The sequence below is a fragment of the Chaetodon trifascialis genome, chromosome 13, assembly GCF_039877785.1.
Source record: "Chaetodon trifascialis isolate fChaTrf1 chromosome 13, fChaTrf1.hap1, whole genome shotgun sequence".
NCBI lineage: Eukaryota > Metazoa > Chordata > Actinopteri > Chaetodontiformes > Chaetodontidae > Chaetodon > Chaetodon trifascialis.
Window position 1 is genome coordinate 26,004,775 of NC_092068.1, and position 15,104 is coordinate 26,019,878.

The window sequence follows — 15,104 nt, forward strand, 5'->3', positions numbered from 1 at the left end:
GCACACCAGACCTGACTCATTTCATCAGCTGATCTCAGTCTTCAGACAGCTGATTGGTCAGACTGCGTGCCCTCGATTGGTTGGAGGAAAAACCTGCAGCCACATTGCCCATTGTGGAATAGGTTTGACATGCCTGCCTTAGAGGGAAGGGTCACTGAAAATCGACAAAGTTGTGCTGAATGATCAACTTTATCTTGAGATGACATTTCTATCCCGATTGGGTGGTCTACTCCAGGATGACCGTGGCTCAACCAAGACCACGTGATACAGATAGCTTGCAGACACGCAAAACAGCAAAGTAAATTTAAGTATTTCAAACCACTCCCGCTGCATGTAATTACCATTGGCATGCGCTTAGTAATGTATATAAACTGAAAATCTGAATCTGAAATCACAAACTTTTGAACACTTTCTTACCTGTAAGGGGGCAAAGTGTTAGTACAGAGACTACGACACGTTGTTGTTCTCAGGTGGTTCTTTACTGAATGAGACCATCAAGGTGTTGCCCCCCACAGGAAGCTCCTTAGTACCTTCAAAATAAAGCTACATAAACTGAAAAACTGAATATTAGTAACCAAATACAAATTCAGTGTTACCATACCAACAAATATAAAATAAAAAAATGTTTTCACGTGACTATTTTTCTATTTACTACACACTCCCCTACAAAATTTCACATCATCCTGATCTCACAAGCAAAATGCTTACACAAGACAATTATTAAAGCTAAGACAATGTCATACTTTTAAAATAACAGCCTTTACGCTTACAACTTTCGGTGCACGCCATATAGTTGTGTTGGTATACTCAGAAGTCATCACTTAAGGCACAGTCCATGAATGTATGCAAGTGTATGTTCAGCTTAATAAAGCAGTCCACAAATGTGTCCCTGCCAGCTGCAGTCAGAGCAGGAGATGTTCGACCCTCTGCGTCCAGACTGCAAATGAATCACGCAACTTCTTCTTATATGAACTGGTCCAAAGAGTCTTTCCAGTTTGATTTGTCTTTTTCTGTTTTCAGAAAGAAGTGGTCTGCACACTGTATATGCTCCGTTGCATAAAACCACAAGTCATCAAACATACAAAAACTAAAAGTATCACAATTGACAAAAAATCTGAAAAAGTTTTGAAATCACAATACATATTGTTACATATTGATACATTGCTCACATGTGAACCTTTGGACATATCAAACGAGCAATCAAAGAAGAGATTGAAGATTAAACTCCATATTGAGGACCTTAGGAGACAGGGTATTTAGCATATGTGACCAGCCACGAGAAAACCAGCAACAAGTTTCTTGGGTGGCATTGTGAGTTATTTACATTTTGAAAGTGTAGTTTCTAAGCTTTCCAACGATGTCTAACACATGGAAATCTGAAAATATTTGAGGAAGATGTGGCCATTTGAATGTAGGCACTCCTCAAACTAGTTTTTTGAGAAATCCAGCCTGAAAGATTCTCACCTGCCAGGGGAGCCAGGTAAGACAGTGCTGCTCATTGCATCTCATTTACATAAGTCCAACCCCCAAACTATTGTAGTAGTTTGAACAACGATTATCAAATGGAAATGGAAATTCTTTTGTTACAAAAAGCCCCTGAATAAAAACAAAAACAAGATAGGTAATATACTTAAGAGTTAGAAGCAGCAAATGTAGATCCTTATTTCTAATATTCAATAAATTAAAATAAATTCTGCGAATTCTGTGGTGCAGCTGAATGAACCAGTCTGTTGCTGAATGAGCTGAATGAGTTAAGTCAAGTCAGCTTTATTGTCAATGCTGCTATATGTACAGGACATTAACAGAGGCCAATTATTATTATAATTATTATTATTTATTTATTTATTTTTAAAATGAACAATGTCTACAAATCACCACCGCGTCAAGGTCGAGTAACTCAGCTTAACTTAACGTGTTCCGGGTTTAATTTGCAGATTGCTGTGTTGCCGATGTCAAAAAAAGTCCCATGGCTGTACGTGTGCATTGGGACAAACAACTGCGTCGAAAACATAAAATCACTCAAACACACCGACGAAGACAAACATGTAGACACCACATTATCAAGACAGAGAGGAGCCGCTGCGTCTGCATGCGCCGCCATCACTACTACTACTACTCTTCACTGTATTCTTCATCGTCCTCATCTTCAGCTAAGGTCGATTGTAGATTAGGGATGTTCTCCAGTGTAATGCAGTCGCTCTCGTCAATTTCTTCCGTATCATCTTCTAGTTCGGGTTCAGAATCAGAAGTGAGATCCACGACAGCATAACCAGAAGCTGCATAAGTAGCCATGTGGTTCCCTTTTAATGTGCAGCTGATTGGCCGAAAAAAGAACAGAAGTACATGAATAGCCAAAGAAAGCCAGTATGCTAATTTACTGTTGAATCGCCACACCCCCAACTAGGATGGAGAATTTCCTCTAACCCAAATTCAAATACAAAGCTGATGGTTTTGAAGCCCCCAATACTGTTATTTGATAAAAAAAATCAGTTTTTCTTTGTTTACACAACTTGCACCGGGTTGACTTGTTGCTGGTTTTCTCGTGGCGGGTCACATATATAGAATGCCTTCCTTCTAAGAAGGTTATCTACTGTATGTCTCCTCCATTTCTGGGGTGGTGACATGTTCAGTTCCGACATACCTTAAGGTAGACAAGTTATGTTTCAATTAAAATGGACAGCTACTGGGTTTTTTGGGTCATTTAATCTTCTCTCTGCTCCTGTTTTCTGCGATGTGTGTTTTTATGTAGCGTATGGTCTTACCAATATAGGCAAGGCCACAGGGGCACTTTATCATGTAAATCACATTCTTAGTGTTACATATGACCCCTTTTATTTTGAATGTCTTCTCTGTGTGCGGATGGCAATATGTATTACACTTATTAGTGAAATTACACTTCTTCCTAATATCTGATATATGTGACCCGCCACGAGAAAATCAGCAACATGTCGGTCCGGCGCAAGTTGAGTAAACAATGAAAAATCTTTTTTTTTTTTTTTTAAATTGTGATTTTTGTTTTTTTGCACAAGGTGTAAGTTGAAATCATGAAGAAGCCACTCCATGTTTCAAATAACAGTAGTGGGGGCCTTAAAACCGAAAACTTTGAATTTGAATTTTGGTTGTTTTATAGGAAATTCACGGTCCTATTTGGGGGTGTGGCGAACAGTAAATTAGCGTACTGGCTTTCTTTGGCTATTCACATGCTTCTGTTCTTTTTTCGGCCAGTCAGCTGCACGTTAAAAGGGAACCACATGGCTACTTATGCAGCTTCTGGTTATGCTGACAGAGGTAATGTGGTCTCTACATGTTTGTCTTTGTTGGTGTGTTCAAGTGATTTTATGTTTTCGACGCGCTTGTTTGTCCCAATGCGCACACACAGCCGTGGGAATCTTTCTTTGACATCAGCAACACAGCAATCTGCAAATTAAACCCAGCACATGCCGGCGGCCCGTTTCGACACCGACCCCCACTACTGTAGCGCACCCGCAGAGGAAGCGCTGCAGGCGGAAGCGGGGAAAGTGGGGGGTATCCGGGCTAGGTGAATCCACACACGCTGGCTATACCATCTATCGTACTTGCCAATGTATGCTCCTTGGACAACAAACTGGACTATATACACCTTCTGAGATCAACCCAGCAGACCGTGAGAGAGTGCTGTGTTTTCGTTTTTACAGAAACATGGCTCAATAACAGCATACCGGACTCCACCATCCAGCTGGGCCAGCTTACATGCGACCGAGCAGACAGAGCCCTCAATGAGGGAGGCGCTGTGGTGATTTGTAGATACTGTTCACCCCTCGTGGAGTTTATGATCATCAAGTGCCGGCCTCTGTTAATGTCCTGTACATATAGCAGCATCAACAATAAAGTTGACTTGACTTGACTTGAGAATCCCTCGGCCTCGCTGTGGAGGAGCTGGAGCATAAGATATCAATGTGCTGATCAGCCACAGGAGTTCATTCAGCAGCAGACTGATCCATCCCACTGCACCACAGAGTGACAGAAATTATTTTATTTAATATTAGAAATAAGTATCTATATTTGTTCCTTCTAACTCTTAAATATATTACTTTTCATGTTTTTCGTTTTTATTCAGGGGCTTTTTATAGCAAAAGATTTCCATTTCCATTTGATAACCGTTGTTCAAACTACTACAATAGTTTGGGGGTTGGACTTATGTAAATGAGATGCAATGAGCAGCACTGTCTTACCTGGCTCCCCTGGCAGGTGAGAATCTTTCAGACTGGATTTCTCACTAAACTAGTTTGAGAAATGCCTACCTTCAAATGGCCACATCTTCCTCAAATATTTTCAGATTTCCACGTGTTAGACATCGTTGGAAAGCTTAGAAACTACACTTTCGGAATGTAAATAACTCACAATGCCACCCAAGAAACTTGTTGCTGGTTTTCTCGTGGCTGGTCACATATTATAATAAGTAATATTAATAGTGTTATGGGTATTGACTGATTAATTAAAATGTAACATCCTGTTGATGGGGCTCTCAGTTACACAAAAACAGTTTTACTGAAGTGGTTGAGCAGCCATGTAGAATGAGTGGGAAATATAAGAACCACTGAGAACACTGATTGTATATTATTGGATTTTTAATAACACCAATACCACCAACTTCCTCTGTGATCAGTTTGATTTTCGAGAGCAGGAGCATTGTTTCCATCTCTTTTGCATTCATAGGGTTAGGTTTGGGTCAGGATTGCAACATAAGCTGGTCCTTTGTCTTATGCTCAGCGAGAAGACATGTTTCTGCTTTACTCGTCTGGCATTGATAGTTAATAGTCATTACACCTCGCTGTGAATTTGTCCCAGTGGCCAACTGCAAAACTGAAAAAAAATAAATAAATAAATAATGATAATAAACAAATAAATAATAAAGAATAAGCAATTACTCCTTTTGGCAATACCTGCAGACTCACATAGTTTTGGTAAAATTCTGGCAGTAGTTATGAAATAAGATTATGCTTTGCAAACTAAACCTCGGGGATGGTGTCCTGTTCATATGCTGCTCATTACGGGGTTCAGCCAAAGTTTCTGTTATGGTCATAATAGCTCAATGCAAACAAAAGTCATTTATTACTCATTGTATTCTGATTTTCTTTATTAAAAAAAAAATAATTCTAAATCTTGGTCAAAACCTAGAAAAGTGAGTATATAATGAGGAACAGTAAGCAGAAAAGAAACACAGAGAAACATGCTCCACTTTTCATAATACATTCATATTTCGGATACAATTTGAGATTGAGTGAGTTTGAGCTATTCACTAGTATTTACTTGTCTATGTTATGCTCCAAGACAGATACTACTGTACACACAGGAACACTAACATTTTGTGCTCATCATTGGCTCTGATGCCTCGATCTCAGAGTCGTTTCTGTTCAAGGTCTCATTCTCATTCTGTTCTGTGGCAGCATCTGTTGGTGTCAGTGGTTGTGGTGATTGGTGGGCTTTCACTTTGAACACATCCCACTTCTCAGGAAGCATGCCTTTGTTGAAGAGCACATAAGCCAGGTAGGAGAACGACAAGATGGCAGCAATGGCAGACAGCATGGAGATGGTCCTAACTGGAGAGTACTGGACATAAACCCCATCCTCAAGAGTGCATCCTGGGAAGTGTATGACTGCTGCTAACCCGAGAGATGGGTCTCCACTGAGCAGTCTTAACGCAACTCCCACCAGGCAGCCCATAATAGCCCCGTAACCATTGGAGATGTTGAAGAAGAGGACACAGACCAGTTGAGGGAAGATGATGATGTAGGCCATTTCAGCACTAAGGAACCAGAACAGTATGATGCTGTTTTTCATGCTGGTTAGTGATGTAGCTACCAAGCCCAAGACCACCACAGAAGCACGGATCACCCACTGACTCTCTCTGTCTGATGCCTGAAGAAGAGATAAGAGAGGAAGAAGAGGTTAACTGACTGAGACTATCCTGCTTTCAGATACCTCTCTCTAGTCTTCTTCACTCTTGTACTTTGTTTCTCCATCATGCCACTTTATACCATTGATACTTTCCTGCACTCCATTGCCTTTCTTTCAAAATAAACATCAACCTTCACAATAGCAAACAGCAGTTTGACTAACAAGTACATTGTCTCACCTTAGGTCTCAGGATGCTCTTGTAGATGTTAGCAGTGAAGACAGAAGCTGCAGAAAGCAAAGCAGAGTCAGTTGATGACATCACAGCAGCGGCCACACATCCAATACCAATAATGGAGATGAAGGGTGGAGTGAGGTGCTGCAGGGCGATGGGCAGAACGAGAGCTGCTTCCCCACGTTCATATGGAGATGGAGAACCATAGGTAGTCTGGTTCCAGTCTGAGGCATGGACACAAAAGAAGGAAAGACTGAAAAATGCTCCCATTATCTGTCTGACTGATTTAAGATGGTCCTACTGTATATGTGAACTAAGCACTGTGATTGTGGGACATGTAAGATTTCTGATTGCACATCACATATAATGTCTTTGGTACAGCTGATCATGATGTACTTTTTAAGCCACACAACAGGAGTGGATCTGGGGATGGTCCTGTCTGTTAGTCAGTCTATCAATTACAGCATTATGTCCTTATTATTTTTGGAGGGAATGGTGGCTGCCATAAACGTTTTTCTAGATTTTCTAGATGGACTATCTTCCTTTACTTTTAATGCAAATGTTAATTCATTCATCCGTCTATATGATCAAAATATTGACTTCAGGTTTCGCACTTTACCCCAGTATGTAGAAGCTGTTAATACCTGTGGATGCAGATGCTGCCCCCAGCAGTATAAGAGGTATCATAAATACAAGAAAGATGAAAGCTGCAACAAAGCATGTGAGCTTGGCTGCTTTTGTGGAAGAGGCTGACAAGGTCCTCTGATGGAAACACTGGAATCCCAGAGATCCCAGAGCCTGAAGTGGAAACAGACAGTTTATTAATCACGAATGTGGCGTCCACATCAAGTAAATGTGGCAACATTCCCGCCTGCTATTATCAGTGAAGCACTCATTCCAATGAAAGGGATTGTCTCGTCAACTTTACAATTTCAGTCATAGGATTGTTAATTTAACTTTCACGTGTACAGACATGCTGTTTCAGATAATAGTCTTAAATTACATCCACTCTGATTCTTTAGTTACAATGAAAAACAGTCTATTATCTAAATCTTTATGCTATTTATTATCATTCTGAAGATATCCATCAAAACTAGACTGAACTGTGTTTGATGTAGGCTGTATTGTTGCTTCCGTACAAAAAATAAGAAGTTATCAATCATGATCCAGGTCTTTTTCGGCTCTGGTTGACCAATCCAGGGAGCGTGTAAGGTGTTGTTCATCAGTGTCTGGCTAATGTCCATGGTGGACGGACTCATCATAACAAAGGGAACACAGAGCCACTGCAGAGACAAATAAAATGTAAATGATAAACACACACACAACTTTAAAAAGCATCCTTTGGAGATTTTGGTGACTTGTGTAAGTTCCTTCAAACAAAAAGCCAGACATTCAATAAAAACTAAAAGTTTAACAAACTCACCAAGCTGACAAATATGAGGACAAGCTGTATAACATCTGTGTAGGCCACAGAGTAGAGGCCTCCCAGCAGCGTGTAGATAATGGCGACCGCAGCAGAGATCCAGATGCACACAGTGTTGGACAAATCCAGGACTACACTCATGGTTCCTCCTGTTAAACACGTTCGATCAGGTACATTTTATGACCATGTCTTTCTGTCAGAATTACCATTTCATAGTAGAGGAGGTAGGAATTTACATCCATGTATGGTGTCATTTATGGTGCTGAACTGATTCAAGAAGAGTGAACACACAGAAACAAAAACAAAAATAAATAAATGAATAAATTCTATCTATCTATCTATCTATCTATCTATCTATCTATCTATCTATCTATCTATCTATCTATCTATCTATCTATCTATCTCATTTGTATGTACTGTACCTAAAGCAAGTAGTGTTGTGGGCACCCAGATCACATCAGTAATAAGCGAAGCCAGGCTCAGTCCAGTTGCTAGAACTTTTCCGTACTTGATATGGAAAGGGTCCATCATCGTCATATATTTTCTTTCTCTCATTGGCTTGACAAGCACCAGTCCAACTTGATTTACAAAAGGACAGATCACATAACAATTAAAAAAAAAAAAAAAAAAAAAAAATCAAGTGAAGGTGAAAGAAAATCCCATCTAGCCACAAGTTTAATTTTTGGATCCTTTTCTTTTTTAATGCCTACAAGCTTCAGTACATTAATTGGTCTTAAACAAGACTGGGAACATGATTGTGTTGAAACCTCATACGTGGCTGAACCATCAATGGGCAATGTGCTGTATTATATATATATTGTGTTTAGGCACCAAAATTATTTGGTGAGGTTCAGGAAACAAAACAGGGAAAGAGTATTAACTTTTCGTTTCGCCTTAAATCTTCCAGTGGAAAATGGAAAAAAGAAAGGGGCTAGAGAAACCTACATGGATGACACCATAGTTCATGGAGAGACCTGAGATCCATAATCAGTGTCTGGAAACTGAAAACTGATTGAAGCAGCTGGCTTCAAACTGCAACAGCTAAATGGTAAATTCAGACAGCTGTACATTCACTTCAAGGGCCAGACCATTGATGAGAATGGTTTGAGACCTGACCCAGAGAAATTTCTCACACCATCAAAATGCATAGGAGCTCAAAGCAGTTGTTTGAAATGGTCAACTACATGGCCAAATTGATCTCAGAGCTCTGTACAGCAGGGCACCACTCTCTGAACTGCTGAAGGTGAAGGTGGAATGGCTGTGGGGACCTGCAGAGCAGACTGCCTTCCAGACACTGAAGTCTGCCTGAACATCTGCACGAGTGCTCTCCATCTGTGCTGCTACCAGGTTATGGGCTTGGAAGGGTTGTGCTGCAGTAGCATGGTACTAACTCACACAAACTGTGGCCTTCTGCTCCAGGAGACTCTGGACACAGAGACCTGGTGTGGTCAAACAGAGAAATATGAAATATGGTAATATATGAAATATGGTTTCAGAGTAGCTGTGTCTGCACCAGGAAATCCATGAGTGCAAAGTTTTGGGGATGAGATATCCAGTCACGACGTTTGTCCCTTTGAAAATGCAAAGTAGATTGTTGGTGGTTAAAATCTGGAACAAAGGTGTGAAGAATTATTTTCTTTTAAGTACAGTGGCAAAATTGGAGGTGTTCAGGATTTGATTGAGGCTTATTGCATTCTGTAATTATGTAGCTTGGTTGTCTAAACAGAGGCGAATACAGTTGACTCACGGCTGACACTGGCATGATTTTTTTTGTTATTAATGTCAGTTTGTGAGGTTGCCAAGGTCATCAGTAACCCTGTCTAATGTACAATATTTCTTGCCTTTTGATATTGCTCAGCAATATTTGTTTAATGAAACATGAAGATATAGTACCCTGTCAGATGTAATTTGAAACTCTTACTGATAATAAAAGACGAGCTGTATGCCAACAACATCACGAGTGTCCAGGTTAGTCCCATGGAGGGCGTGTACACCATCTCAACTGTGCCAACAATGAGGCCTCCTCCAACCCACGTAGCTACAGGACGGATGAACACACAGCAAGTCATTTAGTGGAGAGACAGCAGATATTTGGAAGGAAGACAAAAGCTTGAGTGATCATTCATCATCATCAATAAAACTTCAGTGAGTTCATCTCATGAGGTCATGAGCATACTGTGGTATCGGTTTAGAAAATTCTAAGTAAAAGCAAACAAAATTGGTAATTACAGGTTTTAATTCACACATTCAAAAAGATCTATATGATGTAACACTGGAAGAGTTCATTATATTAATTGAAATAATTTTTGTTTTGAATACAGTATAACTTCCATATAGATTGATCTCTGCAGCCATGCAATATTTTCTACCTCCATGAAGGTTATAATGTTCCATTGTCAAAATTGTTTTAGAGATGCTCTAATTCGACGTGATTATTTTGATCATAGTTTATGGTGCTGCTGAATTGTTTTTTATGCCATACGGAGAGATTTACGCAGAACTAATGTTGTGAACCCAACACACAGAAGCTGAGGCAGGGAGTAGGTCCAAGGGGGAATTTATCAACACTCAACTAACAAGCAGAACCTCTTGGCCAGGAGAGAACAGAGACTGAGCCGTGAGCCACTGAGGGAGCCAGGCAACGCAGACAAATTGCTGAAGGAAGACTGAGCAAGGGGAGATCAGAGTGCCAGGAGGGGAGTTCTGATCCAAAGAAAGTTCCAGAGAGCTCAGGAGTTGGTCAGAGGCTGACCAGGGAGGCTGCAGACACAGAGAAACAAGCACGAGCAAGAGCTCAATCAAACTAAGATAGTCGGAAGGCTGGAAGGACATATTAAGGCTCACGCTAGTGGTTTTATGCCTCACACACCTGTAAATCTCAAGGTGAGGAAACACATTTTTGTGACGTGTGTGTCGTGTGACGTGTATGTGTGTGTGTGTGTGTGGGGGGTTAACTCACCACCAGGTCATTGTCTTGCTTCCTATGACCCTTGGACCAGCCAGTCTTTCTCCCACCTTCTTTCTGGAACTGCTCTATTGATCCAGTCAGCCAGTCCACTCTTCAACGTGGTTGTTCAGTTTAAAAAGGTATATATATGCACACTTCATGGTGATGGGTGAAACAAAATGTCTTTCCTTCAGTGTCCTTCTTGTGGCATGTCCAAAATCTGTCTGCCAAAGGTGAAACTCAGAAATACAACTTTCCAAAGTGACATCAGTCGTGACCCTGTTTCTTTATGTTTGACTAAACCACGCCAACATCTACAAGACATGAACACCAAAATAAAGAACCTGGTAAAACTTTTTCAGAACAGCCAGACAATCGGTTCTCATTTTTCTTCAGCGACCACTGCAAGCACTTTAAGATAGAGAGGACGAAACACTTTCAAAGTGAAGAATGTCTTCATCTGAGAGCAGTGTCTGCATTTGTCAGATGTGCCAAACCTGCAACATTATTATGCAGTGCCAACCTCTCTAAAAGAAATGGACAAGAAATGTTAAAGTAAAAGGCAGCCCACTGTGCCTCGGTTAGGTTGTGGAGATGAGCTCCCAGTGATTAAAACGGTGAATCTCAAGCGTTATTACAGCTTGAAACACGCTAAGGTGGATAAACTGCGAGGACAAAAAGTTAATGCTCTTCAGCCCAAGAGGCAGCTTTTACAGACCACATTCGGACAGAGACAGTGTTCTGCAGGCAGGTTTTGTGGTGAGAGCTAATAGCTATGAAGCTAAATCCTCATTCAGAAGGAGAATTTGTGTGTAGAGTGCCTTGTTGCTGCTACAGAGCTGCTAGCACCAGACAAAGTCCAACTGTTATAAAGAGTGAAATCAAAGCAGTGAGAAGTGCAGCTAATAGAAAAAACACTGTGCATGTCCTTACTCTGCAAGAACAAAGATGTTGAAACAACCAGCTGATGTGCCTGACAAACAACAACATGAAATCTGAGAGCAGCACTCTACACACAAACTCTCCTTTTTCTTTTTTCAAAACTGACTGTTACAAAGACTAAGTTCTGCTCAACAATGACTAATCCAAAACCTGGAAAACCTGGAAAGCTGCAAGTTGCATCATCATCATCATTACTACCATCTGACATCAGGTGCCTCACCGAAGAGAAGCAGTTCCACTCAATGCAGAGGTTAGTGTGATACATGTGTTTAATTATTTAGGATGGCAAGGGGCACCACTATCGGGGTGGCAGGGGAGCCAAGGCCACCCTGATCGTATTGCTGGCTCTGCAAGTGAAGTAGTAGTGCTCAATGGAGTAGGTGTCTGTTTGTGCTTGTGGTACCGAATGGACCCAGTGGGGCACTGAACTTTCCTTTCACCCTTGTGGCAATAGCCTTAGAGGGGAGGGCCTATACAAAACAGAACGTTAGTTGAGTACTGTAACTCCAGATTCTGAGTAATAGCACAGCCTTCGAAGTTCTGGGCCTCACTGACTCTGTGAATAGCTGTAGAAAAAGCTGTTTTTTGGAGCCAATTGTCCAGTATATATAGTCAAGGTAAGACTGTATGTGGGGCACAGACAGCAGGTGGCCGTGGATTAAAGATTTTCAGTGCTGTGCAGGTGCATGAGCTGCAAATATACTTAGAACCTCAAGTTACATAACTAACCTTCTTACCACATGTTGAAGGCTCATTTGTGACCTCAATTTAATTGAAAAGAGGCTTGAAACATTTATTTCTTTGATATAGGGCAAAATAGCAAAGTTTCTACTTCAAACACTACCTGTTCAGTTTTCAGTAACTTATTTTTAAAAAACCGGTTTCAGGAAGATTTTTCTTTCTCATGAACAGGTGCATTTAGTGAGAACTAGAATGTATCTGTCCATCAATGCCCCAGTGTATCAGAATTAGTGGTAATGCCATTAACACCTTGTCCACATGAACAACTGTAAACATCAGGGTTTAATTGTAATTGTGCAAGAGAAGTCCGTTTTGGAACACACAACAAGCAAACCACTAATTAACTACAACCACTTGTCAAACTAATGTTTTATAGCCTATATTTCATGAGGCTTTTGTGGACTGTTTGAGTAGGAATGCAAGTGTTTTGATCCTTACTGCTGACTCCAGAATCTGTTCACAGATATCTGCAATTTACATGTATCTGTGTGTTCACTGACATTTATTCAAAACATCTTGCTGCTCAAACTACACTGTGATTTTGCAGCCAACAGATATAACACGTATCCCTTAAAGAATTTCTACGATATTTCAATTCTTATTCGTGCTGTCAAAAATATTGTGTTATTAACTTAACCACTTGATGGCCAAACACACAGCGAATGCGAATTCTCCGCCGCCTCCTTGTCAAAACCCGACGACAATGGATGGCTTTCAACGGGCATGTGGATGCTGTTGTGTTCAAAGGAAACTTAAGAAAGGAAAGTTTAAGCCATGATTCAACTGCACTATAGGCTGAATCCTAGTTTACAATGATGTGCACTTGTAACTTTATCTTGTATCACCCTGTTTTGATCCCTTAGAAAGGGTTGTTGAAGGGGCTTTTTTTGTAATCAATTATTTATTTTTTGTCATCTGTTTATTGACAGTGTTAAATTGTGTGAGATTTGATTCATTCAGATGTGAATGACTGCTCAGTGAGAATGTCAGTGTGGAATAAAATACTACATGTCATTGTTTTCAATAAAAAACATTTGCACAAAGCATGTCGATCCACTTTTCCATGTTGATAACAGTATTAAAATGATAATTAATGGGACATTTAGAAAAGATGAAAATGTGTGATTAATTTGCGATTAATTGCAAGTTAACTATGACATTTATGCGACTAATCACGATTAAATATTTTAATCGACTGACAGCACTAATTCTTATAAATAAATTACGTAATAATCAGGACCTTTTGGAAAATAGAGTAATAGAGTCTCCATCCAGGTTTTGTCACTTGTGCTCTCCTCACCTGTCATTGTGAAGACTCCCACCACCCAGCTAATGCTGCGGTTTCCCAGCAGGGCCATATCCATTCCAGTGGCTGCACTTTTCTTCTGTTCCCTTTTGGACTTGAAAGCAGCCCAGATGCCGGTCCCGAGGACCAGCAGGTAGAAAAACACCATGACAATCACTCCTGGGATGTTGACGGCCATGATGGACTGGTTGAGTGGATTCCACACTACCTGATGTCCAACGAGCTGAGTAACTGGTTGAGTGAGTCGTTATTTGGAAATGAGGGATAACATATGAGACAAAAAACAGGAAGAACAAATGTGCTCCTCCTTAAAAATAAACTGACACCCTCTTGTTTCAGGTTTCATTACTTGGCCAGCAAACAAAAATTTAATCGTGCACTTCATCACGCATGCTTGAGCATCTTGGCAGTATCATTTTGGCTTTAGTTTTTCAAAATATGTGGTATGACCAATAAACTTGAACATAAACATAAAATTTTGAGACATTCACTGAGTTCCCTCAGTGACATTTACTACATTAGAACAATAGATAATCTTTGATCCAACCCTTGTGTAGTTTGTCAGTCAATTTGAATTTTAAGGCAACACTCCTGAAGGAAGGAGTTCACCAGGTGACTTCAGACGTCTTAAGCATGTTAAGTATGTGTTGCAGGCTTGATGCATCAAGGAGAAGTTGATGAGTAATACATCAAGCCACCAGTACACCCATCACACCGCGTCCTCAAGATGTCCTTTCCCATGGGGCGTATTAATGCTCCCAATGTTATGTTTCTCCCTTCTGCTCCTTGAATAAGTCCCTCTTATGGATATTCTTTACCGATCTTCCACATTCGTGGCACTCTGTTGGATAGTCAAAACTAAACATTAGCTCCTACTGCACCTACGTCTGCCCTGACTTCCACCTCTCTAACTGAGGACACTTTGACCTACTTCCTTATTAAAACTGTGAATACTTGAGCAATCTTCTTTCAGTGGTCCTCTCTATGTTTGTACAGTTTATCTGTACGACCTACGGTCACTACGGCTGATACAAGGAGAGACTTCCTATCTGCCAGAATGGTCTCTAAATATGAATGTTGATGTGTGACTGTCTGAGGTTTCTGTGTTGTCCAGCCTTGAGACCTTTGGGCTCCTAACTGTACAGAAGGCCTGTGATAGAAAAATCCTTCACAGAAAGGAAAACCACCCAAAGTCAAAGATGGCAGCACAATGAAATAAAGTTTTTTGTTTTTTGTGGAGTAAAAATCGTGTTTTCCTGTTGAAGTGGGTGATCAAATAGAATACAAAACCAGAACCAAAGCACAAGCAATTTTCAGCCTGCACAATAATCAAATAGGCCTTACAAATATCCTGAGGTACTGGTTACATTTGGCCAAGCATTGTACTAATAGTGAGATGATGGCGGCTTCAAGGTTGAAATAGTTACACATCAAATTTTATCAGATTTTTTGAGGGGGAGGAAAGTAGCGACATTTAGTTTTGTGTGGAAATGATGAAGCATTCAGCTTTGACCATTTCCTTCGCGGTGGTATGGCGTTGTTCGTGAGCCTGACACCCCAGAGTTCTTTTTATTTGTACAAAGAGCTGGTTTTTGAATTGACTCTCCTCCTTGGTCATGGTATATATACGCTGGGG

General features: G+C 40.5%; 1 protein-coding gene across 1 annotated transcript; it reads right to left on the reverse strand.

The window, feature by feature from the left end:
• Positions 1-5,264: 5,264 nt before the first annotated feature.
• LOC139341389 (high-affinity choline transporter 1-like) lies at positions 5,265-13,663 on the reverse strand. Its single transcript, XM_070977901.1, has 8 exons — positions 13,463-13,663; positions 9,454-9,570; positions 7,955-8,110; positions 7,533-7,681; positions 7,249-7,392; positions 6,754-6,907; positions 6,116-6,333; positions 5,265-5,898 (listed from the first exon to the last, which is right to left on the reverse strand). Exons 1-8 carry the CDS (start codon positions 13,644-13,646, stop codon positions 5,338-5,340), a joined length of 1,683 nt encoding a protein of 560 aa, XP_070834002.1. The 5' UTR covers positions 13,647-13,663; the 3' UTR covers positions 5,265-5,337.
• Between the last annotated feature and the right edge of the window lie 1,441 nt (positions 13,664-15,104).

Bases quoted from the DNA above. Each gene is read 5' to 3' on its own strand.
- LOC139341389 (XM_070977901.1), bottom strand. From the start codon at position 13,646: ATGGCCGTCAACATCCCAGGAGTGATTGTCATGGTGTTTTTCTACCTG. The intron at 8,111-9,453 runs GTAAGAGTTTCA...TTGTAAATCAAG, and splicing joins CAGCTCGTCTTTTATTATCA to TTGGACTGGTGCTTGTCAAG. The intron at 7,682-7,954 runs GTACAGTACATA...CGTGTTTAACAG, and splicing joins CACAACACTACTTGCTTTAG to GAGGAACCATGAGTGTAGTC.